At 36.7% G+C, this 18,913-nt stretch overlaps 1 protein-coding gene across 5 annotated transcripts in view; it reads left to right on the top strand.

Moving 5' to 3' along the window:
• Positions 1-476: 476 nt before the first annotated feature.
• The window catches only part of ubr5 (ubiquitin protein ligase E3 component n-recognin 5), a 51,306-nt gene continuing 32,869 nt past the window's right edge, over positions 477-18,913 (top strand). For 3 of the 5 annotated variants that reach the window (XM_048153909.1, XM_048153911.1, XM_048153910.1), the window contains exons 1-14: positions 477-728; positions 7,853-7,897; positions 8,013-8,094; positions 8,417-8,493; positions 10,355-10,474; positions 11,261-11,531; positions 12,456-12,615; positions 12,707-12,856; positions 15,047-15,258; positions 16,531-16,650; positions 16,890-17,000; positions 17,379-17,533; positions 18,259-18,376; positions 18,771-18,913. The exon at positions 18,771-18,913 is cut by the window's right edge and continues 42 nt beyond it. In XM_048153909.1, the coding sequence (XP_048009866.1) occupies positions 667-728; positions 7,853-7,897; positions 8,013-8,094; positions 8,417-8,493; positions 10,355-10,474; positions 11,261-11,531; positions 12,456-12,615; positions 12,707-12,856; positions 15,047-15,258; positions 16,531-16,650; positions 16,890-17,000; positions 17,379-17,533; positions 18,259-18,376; positions 18,771-18,913 (1,826 nt within the window). In that variant the 5' untranslated portion in view covers positions 477-666. The remainder of the gene's footprint in view (positions 729-7,852; positions 7,898-8,012; positions 8,095-8,416; positions 8,494-10,354; positions 10,475-11,260; positions 11,532-12,455; positions 12,616-12,706; positions 12,857-15,046; positions 15,259-16,530; positions 16,651-16,889; positions 17,001-17,378; positions 17,534-18,258; positions 18,377-18,770) is intronic. The other 2 variants (XM_048153912.1, XM_048153913.1) reach the window with 2 other exon arrangements.

An 18,913-nucleotide genomic window follows, 5' to 3' on the forward strand; every position in this document is an offset into this window, starting at 1 on the left:
TTGGTTGTAATAATATTTCACTATGTAAGTGAGGACATTTGGCCCACATGTATAACCAAACCTACACACACACACACACACACACACACACACACACACACACACACACACACACACACACACACACACACATTTAAAGTCATAATTTCTACGTTTTATGCAATAATTATGACTTTTACGTCATAATTTCGACATTTCATCGCGTAAATATGACTTAGTATGCCATAATTTCGACTTTTGGTGTCCAAATTATGATTTACAAAATCAGGATTTTGTTTCTTATGTGAGTGAAACGCTTCCATAGTAGATAACGCTGCAATAAACATGAATTTACTACAATGACTCAGATCACTAGACGCCAACACAATGACAACACATGGGAAATGAATCCATGACACTCCCCTCTTCCCTGCCTTTATCCCTCCCAGCCAATCCGCTTCCCCAACACATGCTTTCTCTCAACCAATCAGCGTCGCCGTTACATGCGCATCCTCTCCAACAGACCCAAAGAAGCTTAAACAGAGTTAAGATGGCGGCATGTGGATGAGGAGGTTGTATATTTCAGCTCTTCGGTTGCTTTTGGCGAAGAAAACACATTTTCATACCTAACCCGTAAAGAAAAGAAAAAAAGCCCCCCCATAATATTATTTATCCGGGACCGAGCCCATGACGTCCATTCACTTCGTGGTTCACCCGTTACCCGGGACCGAAGACCAGCTTAATGACAGGTATTTATAAGAAAGAAGCGGCTTATAATCAGTATTTACCCCTGAATGAGGTGAAAGTTTTTCAAAAAGTGTTAATAAAATATATAGAGTGTTTTAGGGCTGTTGCAAACGCTCAAGGTTGGACATTTGGGTCTAAAAATAACGAGGCCCGGGTGACTGGAGACACAATGCGGGTTGGGGGATGGGGAGGTGAAAAGAGAGGGAACTGCGATAAATTTATACTTTTACACACCAAATAAAGACTTTTATTTCAAATTTACTGTTTATTTATTAAGTTTAACTGAAGCTTTTTATGATACGCCGAATGAATGTGAACAGAATTGGTGGATAAAATTCGCTCAGGTTAGCCGGTTAGCCTTTAGCACTGCGCGAGCTCATCCGTTTAATTAATTTATCCTCATAAATTTGGTGTAAATTATATCACAATCACCGTGATGTTATTTTTGACCTGTATTCTTCTGGGTTGTTTCATATTCAGGGTTGGATAGATGAACGGTTCGTTATGACAATTGCCTATAAACACGAAGACACGATGTTTTCGGCTAAAGATGGTCTAGATAAAGAACTGCAATGTTTTGAGTTGTGTTTTGTTTTCATGGATCTTGAGCAGTGTTTATTTCTTTGTCATGACTCGAAAACCTCAATCCAAAAGCATTCGTTGTAACGTCACTGATATTATATTTTTACATTTGAAATGTTATAAATGAACTAAATTTAGTCAGATTTATTCCATGCAGTTGGTCATGGAGGTGATTGTTAAGGCTGATGACAGCTGCAGGAGGGATCCATGTGTTCAGCTGATGGCCAGTAACACTGAAAGCATCTTTGGACAAAATGGGTGTTGGGATTCTCTTTTCCTTTTTTTCTGGTGTCTAATGATGTTTTAAAGCTGTGTGTTGGGGTTTCCCCAATCCTTGTTTCCCCAAGCATTCCACTTCAGTATACTAGCTCATCCAAAAATCCCTTAAAATGCTTATTTTGTTTTCAGTTTTGGAAATGTATAGCCTAATTGACCCTTTGCAAAGACCCGCCCCCCTCAGTTACTGTTGCTTTGTGTGACAAGCCATGTCTCTGTCACGCCACGCAGAGTGAAAAATACATCACGGAGCAAAGAGGACACTGACAACACGTCGAAAGACAAGACAGAGCAGGTTACTTATGATATTAAACAAAGCTTTCAAGCTGTGTAATTGCGGAAAGATGTCAATACACACAATTTTTCAAGTTCAAGTCCACCAAGGTTAATCTTCTAACTCCTGACTGCTTTGTCGGACAAATTGGCGGATTCGGCATTCTGACTGGTTAGATTGCTTGTCAATCAAATTCCCGGCGAAGGGTCAATTGGCGTGAGAGCAGTCTTGTATCAGGCTTATCATCAAAGAAAGGGTAAAATAGATAAATTATTACAATGTTCTAATTCTAATAATTTTGCTTTTTTGCACTATATTAAAAACATGAAACTTCACACATGTGTGTGCATTCATTTAATATAATTTTTATAGCAACATGACAATATAATCGCTAAGACAGTAATATTAATAGTATATTATATTAGTACTGTAATACATCTGCATAGTTAAATGACAATACTTATGTCTTAATTTCCTAAATGGTTACACAATTATTTTCATCTTTTTTGGGCTGTGTATAATGTTTAATATTAAAATCCTATGCATTACTTGTTTGAGGGTGAGTGACTTTTTGAGTAATTGAGTGTACTGATTATATATTCAGAATTTTTTTATACATATATTAGGGATGCACCGATGTATCTCCTGCTGATATTTATCGGCCAAATTTACAACCATCGGCTGTAGCAGGAAAAAGGACGATGTAACAAACCGATGGTTTATTAACTGCGTGAAGGCGCTGAGCTGTATAATGACTGTTGCGTAATCCTAACGCTGCTGTCTGTGCTTTAAAGTTAATCAAATAACAAAAGATCGCACACTATTCTTGACTAAATAACTTTTGTAACTTTCATAAGTGTAACGGACCCCATCTGAATGATGAATGAATACTTTACTGATGTTTTATAAAGTTTATTGCATCCGTTTTCACTCCAAACAAATCACCACAAAAGCTAAACATTACAGAGCACAAGAAGTGCGCATTAAACTCTCTCTCCATTGCATTATCATCAACATACAGCGAATTTCTCAAAACACTTATTACAACTAACAGTTAACAAATACATACAGATCTTATACCTTTTTGGGGAATGCTTAATAAACCGACAAACTTTAAATCTGCGAAATAACTGAAGAACTGCGTGCTCTCCTTGTCAGTCCGTAGACTAGAATACCCGTCAAAATAAGAGTCCCGCCTTACTAAAGGAGATGCAGATCTTATACATATTTAAACTTACAAAAATATTAATGTATACAAAAACAAATTAGAAGATTAATCACAATAAAGTCTGTTACAATAAAGGATTAATATGTATATAAAACACAATTTATACAGTGAAGAATATGCAGTGCTATTTTACATTTGTTTACTTTATTTCTTTACCTGAAAACTATTAAACCTACCTAAAAAGCACTGTTTATTTCATATGTAGCTTTGTTCTGTTGTATTTATGTAGGCCTGCTGAATGTTAAATGGATCCAATCCATGTTCATTAAAAATTATTTGATGATGCAGCAATAAACCTGCTAGTATATTTTAATGCAGGTGTTTTTGAACTTTGCTTATTTAAAACATGATCAAAATACTGTCTATTTTGATGACAAAATTTCACATAAGAGAGGAAGTGACAAATATCGGTATCGGTCAATAGTTGTTTGTTAAAATCGGTATTGGCCCCAAAAAATCATATCGGTGCATCCCTAGAATAAATATTTCATAAGTATATTAATTTTTTTTTTTTTTTTTTTTTTTATAGTAAAATGACAATACTTACGTCTTGATTTCCTAAATAGTTACACAGTTATTTTCATCTTTGTTTTGGGCTGTGTATAATGTTTAATATTAAAATACTATGCATTACTCATTTGAGGGTGAGTGGCTTTTTTGAGTAATTGACTGTACTAATTATATTTTCGGGTGCCATTTTAGATGGATAGATGGATGGATGGATGGATGGATATAGATAGATAGATAGACAAGGTAAAAGGTGTCTTTTAGGTTATTGATAGTCATGATATTAAAGAATCATAAGCCTTTTTTTTGTTAGTACATGGAAATATGTCACATTTAGAATTTAAAATGTTGTGAACACTGTTTCATGCTGACTTTGCTAGTCACTTAATGCAACAAATGGTAGTCTTTTCCAACAAAGGGAAAACATGCATTGCACCAAGACTAAATGCAATTTTGAGCCATTTTATTAGTAAACTTAGCACTCTACTACATATTATCATCTCGCATTTCTCGTCAGTGTGTTAGACTGTGGTGTTCTTTACTATCTGTGATCCCAAGACCGGATGTATACTTGAACTAGTCATTAACGTTTCAGCTTGTATGCGGAGACTTTCATCCTTCATTCTTCACTGACATGTCCTGCAATAATGAGCCGTGACTTGAAGGCTTTTCTGCTGCACAGCACTGACAGGAAACGAGGGACCTTTCTGCACACGTGTCCTCTTCAAGCTAGATTCAGCATGATCTCTGTAGCTGCTGCGCAAGGATATTCTGTGTGCAGTATGTGTATTAGTCTGATGATGGGCTTTTTAGTCTGTATCAGAAAGTGCATGCATTGAAAATCTTGCAAGGCCGAGGCTGTGTATGCATATGTTTTGTTGCTTTGGCAATATCATATGTAAAACAATCATGGCAATAAAGAGCCTAAGTTTATTCAGAGTATTTCCCTTACAGCATAATATGATGCACCATGCATTATGGTGTTGTGGAAAGAGATTGTTTTTGGCTTCTTTTTTTTTTAAGATGAGCTGTTAAATGCATTTCAGCACTCTCTTGTTTTCATATTGAATTGATCTTTTAGAGGTCATTTACAAAGAGGATCTGCTCAGTGGTTTGCATTGATTGTATTGAAATGAGATGATCTGAAGAGCTTACCAATAAGTTTAGATGGTTGCATGTAATAATTTGACTATGCATTTGGAAAACAACTATATTAAGCTTTTTTCATCATTTTAAAAACATACGTGTTTGAGTTCAGTGGATGTGTTCAGAAATGTCTCCATCACTTATTGTTTAGATGATGCTGTACCAATGTGCTGATTATGCCAAGCAAGACATTGGCTCTGTTCCAAAACCTAGTGAGCTGCCTTGCTATCTACTGCCTACTAAGGCAGCGTCTTAACTGAAATGAAACCTTATAAGGGATTTGGAATGTGCTACATATATACCTCTGTCATATATATGGTACTCTACATACAAATGCCACTTTTTCACTGTGTGGTACATCTCGGTATGGCTTGGCTCGCTTTACTTTTGGTTTGCTTTTTTACTGCAGTTTAGTACCGCTTCAAAGTGGATGAATTTTAGATTTTCTATCTTATGTTAAGTTGAAATGTTTTATCTAATGTAAATTTTATGGATGATCCTGACCTTTTTTTTGCCATGCAAATAGCCATGGTGCTAACATGGTGTAAAAACTTCATAAACAAACGAACCGCTTCAAAGTGGGTGGGATTAAAGACTGATCGTATAGTTGCTCCGCCTCTACTGCCGTTGATCTGCTCTTCGGCTACCAGCAAGTCTGCACCTCATCTACTAACCATGATACAGCCATTTTTTTTTTCAAGTTGTGTGTGACGGTCGTTTAACGCAAGTCATTTAAAAAAAAAAGTTGCGTGAACCAATGATACTGCGGTGGCTGTTACTAATTATTTAAATCTAGCGGGTTTGGTGTCTCATGTTTCAAATCCAGTGATGCTTGTAGTGATGATTCTCTCTGACCAGTCAGTGATCTGCAGTGTTTACATGTCACATTTAGTATCAGTATGGCACGCTTGGATCCTCCACCGAGGTGGTACTATTTAAACGAGTCATACCGAGCCGTCCCATGCAGTGGAAAAGCAGCAAAAATTGAGCCGTACCAAATGTGGTCCTATGGTGCCTTAAAATGCTGCCTATTTAGTCCGCTCACTAGGCAGTCCCTCCAGGAAAAACGCGATTATGCGATTGCTTCATTTAATGCATAATCAGCCAAAGTCCGCATATTTATGCGGGGGTCGCATTTTTTCAAAATTTCAATTTTTTTTCGCCTCACTTTCACCACATAAATTCAGCAAGCAAAATATGCGGGGCTAGCATGATTTCATAATCCCTGTATTTAGTTGCAAAAAAGTCACATATATCTTAGCAGAAAGTTGAAAAATGTTGCATTTACTTCACACAAGTAAAGCGCCATTATTTTCCCATTGCCATGGGAACCTTATGAAGTGACGTAATTATGCGACGTGAACATCATCTGCAAACCCCGCGGTGAAACCATGATGAAGCATGCAAATCATTCTCATTTGCCAACAAAAGATGTCTGTTTTGTATAGCTACCTCTGTAAAACAGAAAGCACACATTTTATTTTTTTTATATTTTATTTATTCATTTTTACAGAAGTTGTTGAATATTCCTTTTGTAAAGCTACAGAACTTGTTTGACTCAATGTTTTGTAAGTTTGAGCCATGTGTTAATTAAGGTCTGAAATAAAACAGAATGAGAACTTATTAAATATTCTGTGATTTAGTATGCTTGCTTATCATAGGAAGTAATAAGAAATGACTCTTTACATTAAGCCTAGTAGCCTAGTGAGAACAGGGTGTTGGGGGAAATCACCTTTTTTTTTTTTTCTCTTTTTCATCAAACCGCAGTTTTTGCAAGTTCCCGCAATTTTATCGCATAAAATTGCAAAAATATCCCGAATATTCCATCGCATTTTTTAAGAAAACGTGCCGCAAAATCAAGGATTTTTGCCCGCAACAATCACAAAAAAAATCTGACTAGGTTTTTGGTATGTAGCATTATAGTTTTACAGCTAGTTTGACTCACTTTGTGTCCAAGAAGAGCTTGAAGGGCTAAAGTTGGCCAATATCTGAGAAAAATCTATTTTCCTCAGCCAATTTGGACCGGGCTGCAAATCTCCTGTTTCTTCATATGTCACTGTCTGCTGTGCGTCTGCATTTACTCATTATATGAAAGCTGCAGCACAACATGCGGCCGTCCAAGTGTGTTATCTGTCCACGGTGCACTTATACCATATTGTATGTATTTGTTTTTATGTCTGATTGCTTGGAGTGGGCCTAAACATCTTTTTTTATACAGAGTCATTGGTTTTAAGGGCTATTATCTTGCGGCATGGAGGGATTAATGAAACCGTTTTTTTGATAGAGAGATGATTTCCAGTGGAGCCTTTGTTCAGTTACTGTTTTCCCTTTTACTAATGTGGCTCGAACCACTTATTGTCTTATTTTATTATTACCTAAGTTTTATGTTTATTGTATCTTCATATACTTTTTTCTTTAATGCATGATTATTCATAGCGGATGTATTGGTTGCGTATTTTTGCACGAATATGCTCTTTTAAATCTTGCTGAGCTCTAAGGAAGCATTTTAAGGAGTCATAAAACAGTGTTGTGAATTGATAATGGATTTAGCAAATAATTTGTTATTTGATTAATTTGCTGATCAATTCTAAAATCATTATATTGAGTGAAAACATTACACATGTTTATTACAAATGAGACAAGTTATGACTTGGGAGTAATTTGTTTATGAACATAAACTAGGCCTCCCATTTTATTTGAACATCTAGTATTCTGATTCAGTGAATGATTCAGTTTTTGAAATAGCTTTTTCCAAATGTATTATGCATATGTTTGTTAAACTAGTGTTTAAACGAGACGGGGATCAGTGCAGAATACTGGTTTCCCTTTTTGATATCATTTGCATTGTAAAGTGAAGGGTAAAATGACCTACAAAGCCACTTAATTCCTCTGACCGTGAGCCACAATCTGTTCCTCAGTTTTCCTTCTGTCTCTTATGGTTTTGTATTCAACCATAATAGTCATCCTCTGAAGGTTTTGGCCAGTTTAAGTTCAGACGTTTTGGCTGTTTCTCATTTGGGTGAAACATTATTATTTTAGGCTTTTACTGTGACGTTGCGTTTGTTCATAATCCTAAAAGACTGTCTTTAATCGCATGCCTTTGTTTCTTACAGGCTCCGTGAAGTGTCGGAAAAGCTCAACAAATACAACTGTAACAGGTATGTTTTGACAAGTATTTACATTAAGCCCAGTGGTTTTAGAATTCTTTCCACATCAATGAAGTATTGAGTTTTGTAAAAACACTTGGCTAACATTTCTCTGTCCACACGGCAGTCATCCACACCTTATTCCATTGGAGCAGGCCAAACTTAAGCAGTGTGTGGTTGGACCAAATCATGCTGGATTTCTCCTTGAGGTAACATTTATTATGCAGCACTGTTATTTTATATCACCCATTGCTTTAGGCTTTTTCCTTATTTTGAAGGAACAATTTACTCTAAATATTAATATTATGCCACTTGCCTGTACTCATGTTGATCCAAACCAGTATGCTGGCTTTTGCTCCTTTTTTTTCCCCCGTTAAATTTAAGTTCACAGTGACCATGTTTGTCAAGCTCTGTTATATTGTCCTATATACTTTACTGCTTTTTTTGCTTAGAAATGAGGGGGAATAAATAATGACTGTTTGTGTCTGATCAACACAGAGCAATGTGGAAAATAATATACTCTTGTTTCAGGATGGACGTATCTGCAGGATAAGCTTTGCCGTCCAGCCCGACCGCCTGGAGCTTGGCAAGCCCGATGGCAATGATGGGTGAGAAATGAATACCCGTTAGACACATGGAAAATGCATGTTTAAGCTGGCATGCAAAATAACTAGATTAGATCTGTTCCTTCCTTCCTATGATTGCTCTGGATATAATTTGACCTACTATTTAGTTTGTCTTAATTCTGTTTTAAGTATGCTAACTTTTCAACCCACCTCATATGTTTAGATTAAAGGTTGTGTTGTGGGCTTTGGTGTGAAGACAAGTTTATTTTTATTATTGTGTTAGTGTTGCATGAATGCACTTAAATGTAAACTATATATGATGCAGTTATTATCCCAGACATGTAGCCTTCTGTAGTTACATGGAGAAAATGCTTTTGTATTATATTCTTATTGATGATAGGGAGTAGGGCTGGGCAATATGGTAAAAAAATAAAATCTGGTTAAAGTTATATTTCAAGTGCACCACACATGAAATGATCAACATGGTGTAAATGTAAAACAAATGATTTAAGTATCTTTGCAGAAAATATGCATGAAATAATATGAAGGCAAATGTTGTATAAACTTATCTTAAACACATCCTATATACTCAGAAATAATATAAAAAGAGAAAAATGCTAAATATTTCCAAAAAGTAATAGCAATAAATAACACCAGTAATAGGCTTTAACAGCAAATGCTTTGTTAAAACAGAAAATAACAGCAGCCTTTAGCCTATCACCATCATGCAAACATGAAATATCAAACATACAGTAGTAGTTCTTCACAGGTTTTTGCATTTCATTTCACTATTTTTCCTGTTTTTATGTTTTGTGACGTGTTTTACTGTTGCACTCGTGTCTCGCATTTTTTGCTCCGTCTCACCCATGAAACGGCATTCTAAAAATGCGGCGGTCAAGTTAATAAAAAAAGTTCAACTTGAGTTGAATAACTTTGCTTTTTTCCCATTCCACTGTATGCATCTCATTTTTTCAACACAATAACGCATTTTCTGAGTGAACAGCCGCTTAAGACTAGTGATGTGTTCTACGTTCATAGAGCGTCACATGAGAGCAGTTGTATTCAAAATCACGGTTTCTTGATTTACATATAATTAAAAAAAAAAAAAAGGCAAAACATTAAATTCAGAAAAATTGCCCAGCTCTAACAGGTAGTGAATTTTGTGAAGTGGTTCAACTCAGTAAATCTGAATCTACAGGCTTCAGGTGCTTCAGATCATTTTTATAGAGGTTTGGCCACCTTTTGTTGTCTGGTTTTATCAGCGACGTTGTTTTATTACTGAAATATAGAAATACACAAAACCAAATACACATGTTTGTTACAATGCTAGCTTATAAATGATTTATTATTTGCTGGTACAGACTTAAAAGAGCTCATGCGATTATTATTATTTTTTTTTTAATTTAAGAGATCTTCTATGAAAATATATTTTAACTCTTAGAACTTTACAACAAACAAAAAAAAAAAAAACCTAAACTAAACGTCAAAACAGCTTGTTAGGAACATTGTGGCCGGTTTGTTTGTGGTGCTTTGCTTGAACTAAGCAGGTGGGCTAGCGTTTCTCTTCGTGTTGTTTTTGTGATTGAAGCTGTGTCGCACCAGTGCAAATCCCCTTTTGTGAACCGCAAGCAATCCAGAGTGTTTGTATATGACCAAAATATTTAACGGGCATGATGGCACATGATTTAGGGGAAATCTTTAGCAGTTCCCTGCCAGCCTTTCCTACAGCTCTTGCCTGAGGAATGAGCTGCAGTCAGTTCTGATTCCCAAGGGTGTTGCCATGTTAGTCGCCCCACAGTACAAAAGGGCTGATTGGCTCGTAGGCCTGGGGTCTCCAGGCTCTGTTATGGTCCCACATGTGGGACTATAGGTTTGTAACTGATCTCCCATCTTTTGTTTCCAGTTCAAAGTTGAGCAGTGTCTCAGGGGCAGGAAGGAGCTCCAGGCCAGGCAGGACTAGTGATCCGCCCTGGTTCCTGTCTGGTTCTGACACACTGGGCAGACTGGCAGGCAACACCCTTGGGTAAGTTGTGGCAGGGCTATCAGAAATGCAGCCATCAGGTAAAGTTGGCAACCACACATGCAGTGGTGCCTTTGGTTATAAGAAATCTGTTTAAAGATGATTTTGCTGCGTTTTGTTTGCATGCCGTAAAAATCCCTCCTGAAAATATTCACATTATAAGCCCATTTCCTGAAATATTTGTTTGTGTGTGTGATGCTCTAAATTACTAAGGAAAAATGAAACTGTGTGCTAGTAGAGCTGGACAATATAGCTCAAGTTATAACCTGATATTTTGAACCAACTTAAATATATTTTATAATTTGCATACACGTGTGTTTGTAATGAAATGCAAAACGGAGCAAACGTTTGCTTTTTTTTAGTAGTCATTGTTACAAAGTAGATTGAAAATGTTTAATGTAAAATGTGCAAGTAAAAATATTTAATCATTTTTATTTATGAACTAATATAAAATACATAGTGTTAACTATTTTTTTATATTATATAATTTTTATTATTCTTATTATTGTTATATATAATATTGTTTATATATTTAAATATGGATGAAAAATTAACGTTGCAATTAACAATGCAAATGAGGATTAAACTTGACCACTGTAACACTTTTTTTTTTTTTTTTTAACATTGTTTTAATCAGAGACACTAAAAACATCAGTCCTAATGCTCTCATATTCATGAGACAAGGAATGTAAAACTAGTCCCTAAACATGGTCTGTTGGAGTTCAGTATCACACACACAGAGAATCTTGTTGGCTGTATTCTGATCCTGATTGTTGGTGTCCCTGACAGGAGCCGCTGGAGTTCAGGAGTAAATGGCGGGGGCAGTGGAGGCGGGGGCAGTAGTGGCGGAGGCTCAGGAGGTGGCAGTGGGAGCGGAGGGGGTGCAGGAGGAGGTGCTGGAGGAGGAGGATCTTCAGGCCGCTCCTCCACAGCAGCCCGAGATTCGCGCAGACAGACCCGCGTGATCCGCACTGGCAGAGATAGAGGCTCCGGCTTGCTGGGCAGTCAGCCACAGCCTGTAATTCCAGCCTCTGTCATCCCAGAGGAGCTCATCTCTCAGGTAAAATCTTGCTTCAGGGGGCCTGTTCCACATTCCTGACTTTTACTGGTTAAGCTGGATGTGCTTACCATGAGTCTGTTTAGTAACTTAAATGTAATGTTTGCATAAATTACTAATTTTATTTATTTATTTATTTTTTACTCAACAGCCATTCATTTTCAACTGAGAAACATTAGACATGGTTTAAAAAGCAGAAATAATTTTGTGACCATTTAGCAAAATAACTCATGTTGTGTACACACTAAAAGATTTTTAAAATGTGAGAGGCCACTAAAAAATCCTAGATTTAATCGTTTCGCTCCTATAGTGCGTGTGGTGTGCCGTGGTGTGCCATGATGTGACAAAGACCGCACACCACGCACACACAGATTTTCAGCCAGAATCCCTACTGTGAACATGGGAAATCTCGCAAAATCTCTCGAGACTTCAAAATGAACATGGCGGACGATAGACAGGAAGAAATTGCAGTTATGTTTTACAGGACACGTTGTGTAAACACTCGTGCTGTTGCCAAAAATCAACAAGCTTGTTTGTCCTCGGAGTTCCCCCCACACATCCGGATTTCTGATTCGTGAACGAGGCGGCTCCGACGTTCTTCCGAGAAGATTCAGTCACACTTAACACACCTCACACCACAGGAAAATCTGATAAAATAATCTGTAGAACCACTAAGATAATTGGGACATTACCTAGGGTTGTCGGAAGGGGAGAAATTGGCCCAAAATCAGCCTGATTATCTTGTGGTGTGTACCCAGGCTGCAACTAATTATTATTATTTTACTTATTTATTTAAAATAAAGTATTTATTTCAAACCTTTACGCTAGGGGACAGACACAGACAAGACAGACAGACAGACACGGGGATTATGTGAGCCAGACCTGCTGTGAAATTTCATAATCGTTTGGCTCTGCTTCTCCAACCAGGCCCAGGTGGTTCTTCAGGGAAAGTCCAGAAGTGTCATCATTCGAGAGCTGCAGCGCACAAACCTTGATGTGAACTTGGCTGTAAACAACCTGCTGAGCAGAGATGATGAGGATGGAGATGATGGAGACGACACGGCCAGCGAGTCTTACTTACCTGGAGGTAAACGGACACAGTAAATGAGTCACAGTTAAGACTGTCATTTTCACCTTTTAACAAACTTTTATGACCAATACCTTTCATACTTCTACAGAAGACTTGATGTCCCTTCTAGACGCGGATATTCACTCCGCTCACCCCAGCGTGATCATTGATGCAGACGCCATGTTCTCTGAGGACATCAGCTACTTTGGCTACCCCTCTTTCCGACGCTCTTCCTTGTCTCGTCTCGGCTCCTCACGAGGTAAAGGCCAAAACACAGTCATGCTTGCATACACTTAGTGCTCTGACGCCATTCAGCAAGATTTGTGGAACTGCTTGTGCCACAACCACTTTGTTCTTCGTTAACGCTGTAGTTTAATATGTAAATTCACTACTCGCAACACATTCATGCAGATGTGAAACATAAGGAAGCTGCTAACTTTGTTGGGTTGAACAAAAAAATCAAAGCAAAAACAACTTCATATGAGACACTTGAGTTCAAATAGTAGAAATCATTAGAAAACTGATATTGCATACTCTAAATTCTGATTGGCATCAGGTGAAATCTGTTGTGATGCATCAAGTTGCAATGTTTCTATGCAACTGTAAATTACTCATCTTAAGTTAAGAACTTAATAAATTTAGGGCATGTCCCACTCTGTATTTTAGCATTACTTGAATCATGTGCAAATAGGGCTGGGTGATAAAACAATAATGATAATTAACATAATATAATTTTCCTTGATAAAACGGTAAATGTTCAATATAATGTTTATGCACTAAAAGCGGAACGAAAGAGCGCTACTAATTTGAACCGCGCCACACGGACCATTTCTCCGTTCAAATGGCAGTGCTTACTAGAGCAGATGCGTTTACTCTCTGATTGGCGCTGTGAGGAGTGTTTGAATTCAGTGAAGAACACAGATGTCTTGGTGATTTAAACTAGTTTTAAGCCTGATGAAACGGCGCTGACAAACACTGCGCAACGATACAGTCAGAAGGCTTTTCAATCTCAAATCAGCATCATTTACCCTGTCTTTACTGTGGTAACACTAACTGCACCATGGCATTGTGGCAGAAATGTGGGATATACATATTGAATTTTATTATATTATGTAGACATTTAATAAATGTATTAAAGGTGTAATGGAATATAATTACAGCTATTGCATTTGTTCATTAATACTAAATGTATTTAGGCTAAAGTTTTTCATACTGATACCATAGAAACCATATAGTTACATTTGACAGGTTTTACCTGTGGTTATCATGATCTAAATGTATGCTGCTATGGATGACCAATGGTTAATTTTAATAAACTCAATCAGTCAGAAAATGTTAATATTACTTTATAAAAAATTAGGTTATTACAATTTTTACAAATGTGACCGTTTTTGTTAATGAACAAAAATTCATATTTGCATCCTAACACAACCTACTACTCGAGTTACTGTCAAATGTGCATTTCTAAGAGACACAATCTGTAATATTATGTTAACATTGCAGCATGCACTGCAAACTGCTGAAGATACACGTCATCAAAGTCAGACAACACAAACCGGTTTCATATTTGAAACGATATCACCTGTTAACACATGCAGAAACCTAAGAGATTAATTTTTCTAATAAGATATTTATTTTATTAAAGAAAAATGACTAGAAAAGTAAAGAATTCAAAAACATGAAGTTATGTTCTGACAATAAAGAGTAGTTTAAAACCCACAGTTAACAGGTTTCTACAGCTTTTACTTAGAAGCAAAAGTCTGCCTTTAAACTTGAAAGAAATAAAGATTTGACATTTTATCATGATAATTATCGATATCGACTGATATGAATTTTTTTTGGCCATATCACTCAGCCCTGTGTGCAAATAACACCGACCGAATATGACTTTGACCGAATTATAGAGAAAAAAAACAGCATCCGTGGCTATCAAATACTTCAAGATGCCTTGCTGCATGTTTGTGTTGTGTGTGAGTGTCTGTGCTTTGAGAGAGTGTCCAATTGTCCTGCATGGTCGTAGTCGTCGTTTCCCTTAATGAGCCCTCTGCGAAAGGCCCTGCAGTGCAGACAGTTACCTTTAAGACCCTGCAGATTATACCCATACATGTCAGCAAATGCTGGACACCCCTGTCAGCAAGATCTTTCCGCTGCTAATGCGACCCAGCAGCTGACAAAGCCAGTTATCAGTCTGTATAGCGTCTATATGTAGCCCAATCATTTTTAAAACGGGGTCCATCACCTAAATGGTCATGGATCCTTTTCACCAGCGGTGTCATTTACGGCACAATGGTCAGTTGTTTCTGGTGGTTGGTGTCACAGAAGTACAGCAAATTAATTTTTATTACATATTATAGTACTATCTAATTTGTATGAAATCTCACTATTCCGAGGGTCTTTCCCAGAGAGTGGCTTACTGTTATCCCACTGGTGTGACCCTATTGCATACCAGTTCTCCTTCTCCCCCTAGAGCGAGACTCGGAACTGCTCCGCGAGCGCGAGTCGGTCCTGAGGCTGCGCGAGAGGAGGTGGCTGGATGGAGCCTCCTTCGATGCGGAGCGTGGCTCCACCAGCCGCGAGGGAGAACCAAGCCTTGACAAGAAGAGTGTGCCGCTGCAGAGCCCTGTCACTCTGGGGGAAGAGCTCCAGTGGTGGCCTGATAAGGTGGGCCTTTAAGCCTTCACTGTCCTAGAATGCCAGACTTAAGATTACTATGGTGCATTTTAAGTTGTGATGTATTTAGAGGAAAATTTCACCAAAAATGAAAATTAATTCAACCTCGTGTAGGTTCAGACTTTCTTCTATAGAATAAAAATATATAGAAGAATGTTGGGAACCGAATAGTTTCGGGTCCTACTGACTTCCATTGTTTGGACAGAAAGTACAATGAAAGTCAATTGAAACTGAAACTGTTTTGTGTTCCGCAGAATAAAGCAATGCATAAAGGTTTAAGACAGTACAAGGCTGATTAAATGATGAGAGAATTTTCATTTTTGGGTAAATTATTCCTTTAAGGGTCAATTGTTCTGGTTCAGTGATTAACGTTTTCAATTTCTGCATTCATTTTCTTCCTTCCTTTTTTGTTTTGTTTGTGGAGCTTAAATGCATCAAAATGTATTATAAATGTATAAAGTATTGTTATTTGAAAAACTGGTCATTCAGTTCGAGTCAGTCACTGAGGTATTAGCAACATCCGTTTTGTTGTAATGTGGCAGCTATAAAACCTATTTAGTTTCTTATTACTTGACGTCAACTAACATTACTTGATGTTAGTTTTTTAAATATCATATTTGACCTTTTATGACATTACAAGATTAGTTCAGTTTCACATGTCAAATGGCATAACTTATTAATGTTTGCATTAAATTATTTTAATTTGAAAGTGATTAGTCTTTATTTTGATATTTTTTTATATATATTTTTTATTTTAATTTTAAATTTTGTCATTTTGTTTTATGTACTTCTATGTAGTTTTTATTATTTCAGTTTTAGTTATTGTAGTACTTCAAGTTAAACTAAATGAAAATGAGAAATTTGGCCTTGGCAACTAGCTAAAATAAAATGTTTAAGTTTTGTAATATTTTATTTTATTTTATTTCAAGAAACACATGTCGTTTTAGTTAAATATAAAGTTATCAATAATAACTCTGATTTTTGGAGTCAGTCACAACTTTTTAGTTGTATATGCATTTTTCAGAAACTAATAAGATTACATTTTATAAGAATTTGGCATGAGCGTTTTAAACTAGATTTTGTTGATTAAGTTCTTATTTTATTATCTTGCACATGCTTATTTGACCTTTCAATTTAATGGCCAGCCGGTTTGAATAACACTTTAGGTTATTAGTTTCCAATTTCCTGGAATTCATTTATTTAATAAATCATTTTATTTGTGTAGTTGCTGAGTTGTATGTCCTTGGTTGTGTGATCCTTTAGGACTATGTAACAAAGTTTGTCAGCATTGGGGCTTTGTACTCGGAACTGATTGCCGTCAGTACCAAAGGAGAACTCTACCAGTGGAAGTGGAATGAGCCTGAACCTTACAGAAATGCACAAGTAAGATTTGCAATGCATATCAAACTGACTTGAGCTGAACTATGATGCCATTGTCTTTTTAGGGCTGCTTTACAGCAGAATCCTGTTTGTATCATTGATAATTACTTACATGTTTTTACTGTAAAGATGATTTGAAACAATCTGTATTGTATAAAGCGCTATATAGATAAGGGTGACTTGACAAGGAATTTCTGTCACTACTGAATTTGATAAGTCTCAAGTCTTTTGTGCTTTCACAGAATCCTTCTATACATCACCCCCGTGTCCCTTTCCTTGGCTTGACCAATGAAAAGATCACCCACCTGTCTGCCAACAGTATCCGAGCCACTGTGGCCACTGAGAGTAACAAGGTAAGAAGACGTTGTGGTGTCACTTTAAAGTTCCATTTGAAAATCTTTCCAATAAGAAAATCATGGCAGGTACGATAAGATTGGGTAACACTTTATTTTGACAAACAGTGTGTTTTTTAAATGTAGTTTTGTTTGTATTAACTATAAATTATGCATAATTACATGCAACTAACCCTAAACCAAACCTAATCTTAACCATATAGTAAGCACATGTGATTAATTAATATTACTCAGTACTAAAATGTATAATTGTAACAAGAACAATAAAGTGTAACCTAAGATTGTGCAAGAGCCAGTTACAAAAATCAGTGATGCACAGTCTCAGACCAAAAATGTCCTCAGACCTCAAATATCTATTAACCAATCTGTATTGTGTAGGTGGCGACATGGGTGGATGAAACTCTGAGCACTGTTGCTGCTAAACTAGAACATGGAGCACAAACGTTCCCAGAGCTGCAGGGAGAGCGCATTGTCTCTCTGCACTGCTGTGCCCTGTATACCTGTGCTCAGCTGGAGAGCAGCCTTTACTGGTGGTGAGTTTACTGCAGGGATGTCCAAATGTTTTATAAAGGGGGCCAGATTCGATGTGGACACACCTGGGGGCCGGATACTTTGTGTGTATTGTATTGTATTGTATTGTATTGTATTATATTATATTATATTGTATTATATTATATTATATTATATTATATTATATTATATTATATTATATTATATTATATTATATTATATTATATTATATTATATTATATTAACAGCCTAATTTTTAATAGGTTAAATTTAAATATTCTTATATATTAGAGTTTGAGTTAGAACTCTGCTGTTATTAAAGTTAAAGGCTAAGTTCACACAAAAATAAAATTTCTGTCATTAATTACTCGCCCTTATGTCTTCCAAACCTGTAAGACCTTCGTTCATCTTCAGAACACAAATTAAGACATTTTTGATGAAATCCAAGAGTTTTTTTTTTTTTAATCCCCCATAGAAAGGAACGTTATTACGGTCAAGGTCCAGAAAGGTACAACGTGTCACAAAATGAATCTGAAACATTTATTTATTTTTTTTTAACTACACCTCTCTCTCGCCATGAATATAGCCATAGAAGCTGGCATGGTGTTAAAAAAGAAAGAGAGAGAGAGAACTGTGGCACACTTCACTCTGAAACTCACAGCGCATATATATTTTTAATTAAAATTGCAGCCTTCAAGATTTGATGATTACACAAACCAATAAATTCTGAATTTCTTTTTGCCTCTAGGGGTGTTGTGCCTTTTAGTCAGCGGAAAAAGATGCTTGAAAAGGCCAGAGCCAAGAACAAGAAGCCAAAGTCCAGTGCAGGCATCTCTTCTATACCCAACATCACAGTAGGAACTCAGGTGAAGAAACATGCTGTGATGGACGTCAGAAATTTACTTTTCCATTAGGATTAATATCTAGAATTCAGTACCTTATTAAATGTATGTGTCTTTTATGTTAAATACTTGTATTGAATAAATCAGTCTGTCAGAATATTATAGGTTGTTACTAATACAATTTTATCAACATCATCACTGGTGATTAATCTAAACACCTCTGATTGGCCTTTGCTTTCATGATAAATATGCGTGATTGGTTGTTCAAAACTACAAAATACAATGCATACATTTATCTTTAATTTGGTGGTATTTTTGTTAATTTTGGTGGCATTTTTGCCTCAAGCACCTGTTATTTTCTGACCCCACTGAGGTGTTGCTTTTCGGAAACTCAGTTGTGATGTCTTTCCTCCCTTAGGTGTGCCTGAGGAATAACCCTCTATATCACGCTGGTGCCGTGGCCTTCTCCGTAAACGCGGGGATCCCTAAAGTGGGAGTCCTGCTGGAGTCCGTGTGGAACATGAACGACAGCTGCCGCTTCCAGCTCCGCTCACCCGAGAG

Source organism: Megalobrama amblycephala, linkage group LG13 (genome assembly GCF_018812025.1).
Source record: "Megalobrama amblycephala isolate DHTTF-2021 linkage group LG13, ASM1881202v1, whole genome shotgun sequence".
Classification (NCBI taxonomy): Eukaryota; Metazoa; Chordata; class Actinopteri; order Cypriniformes; family Xenocyprididae; genus Megalobrama; species Megalobrama amblycephala.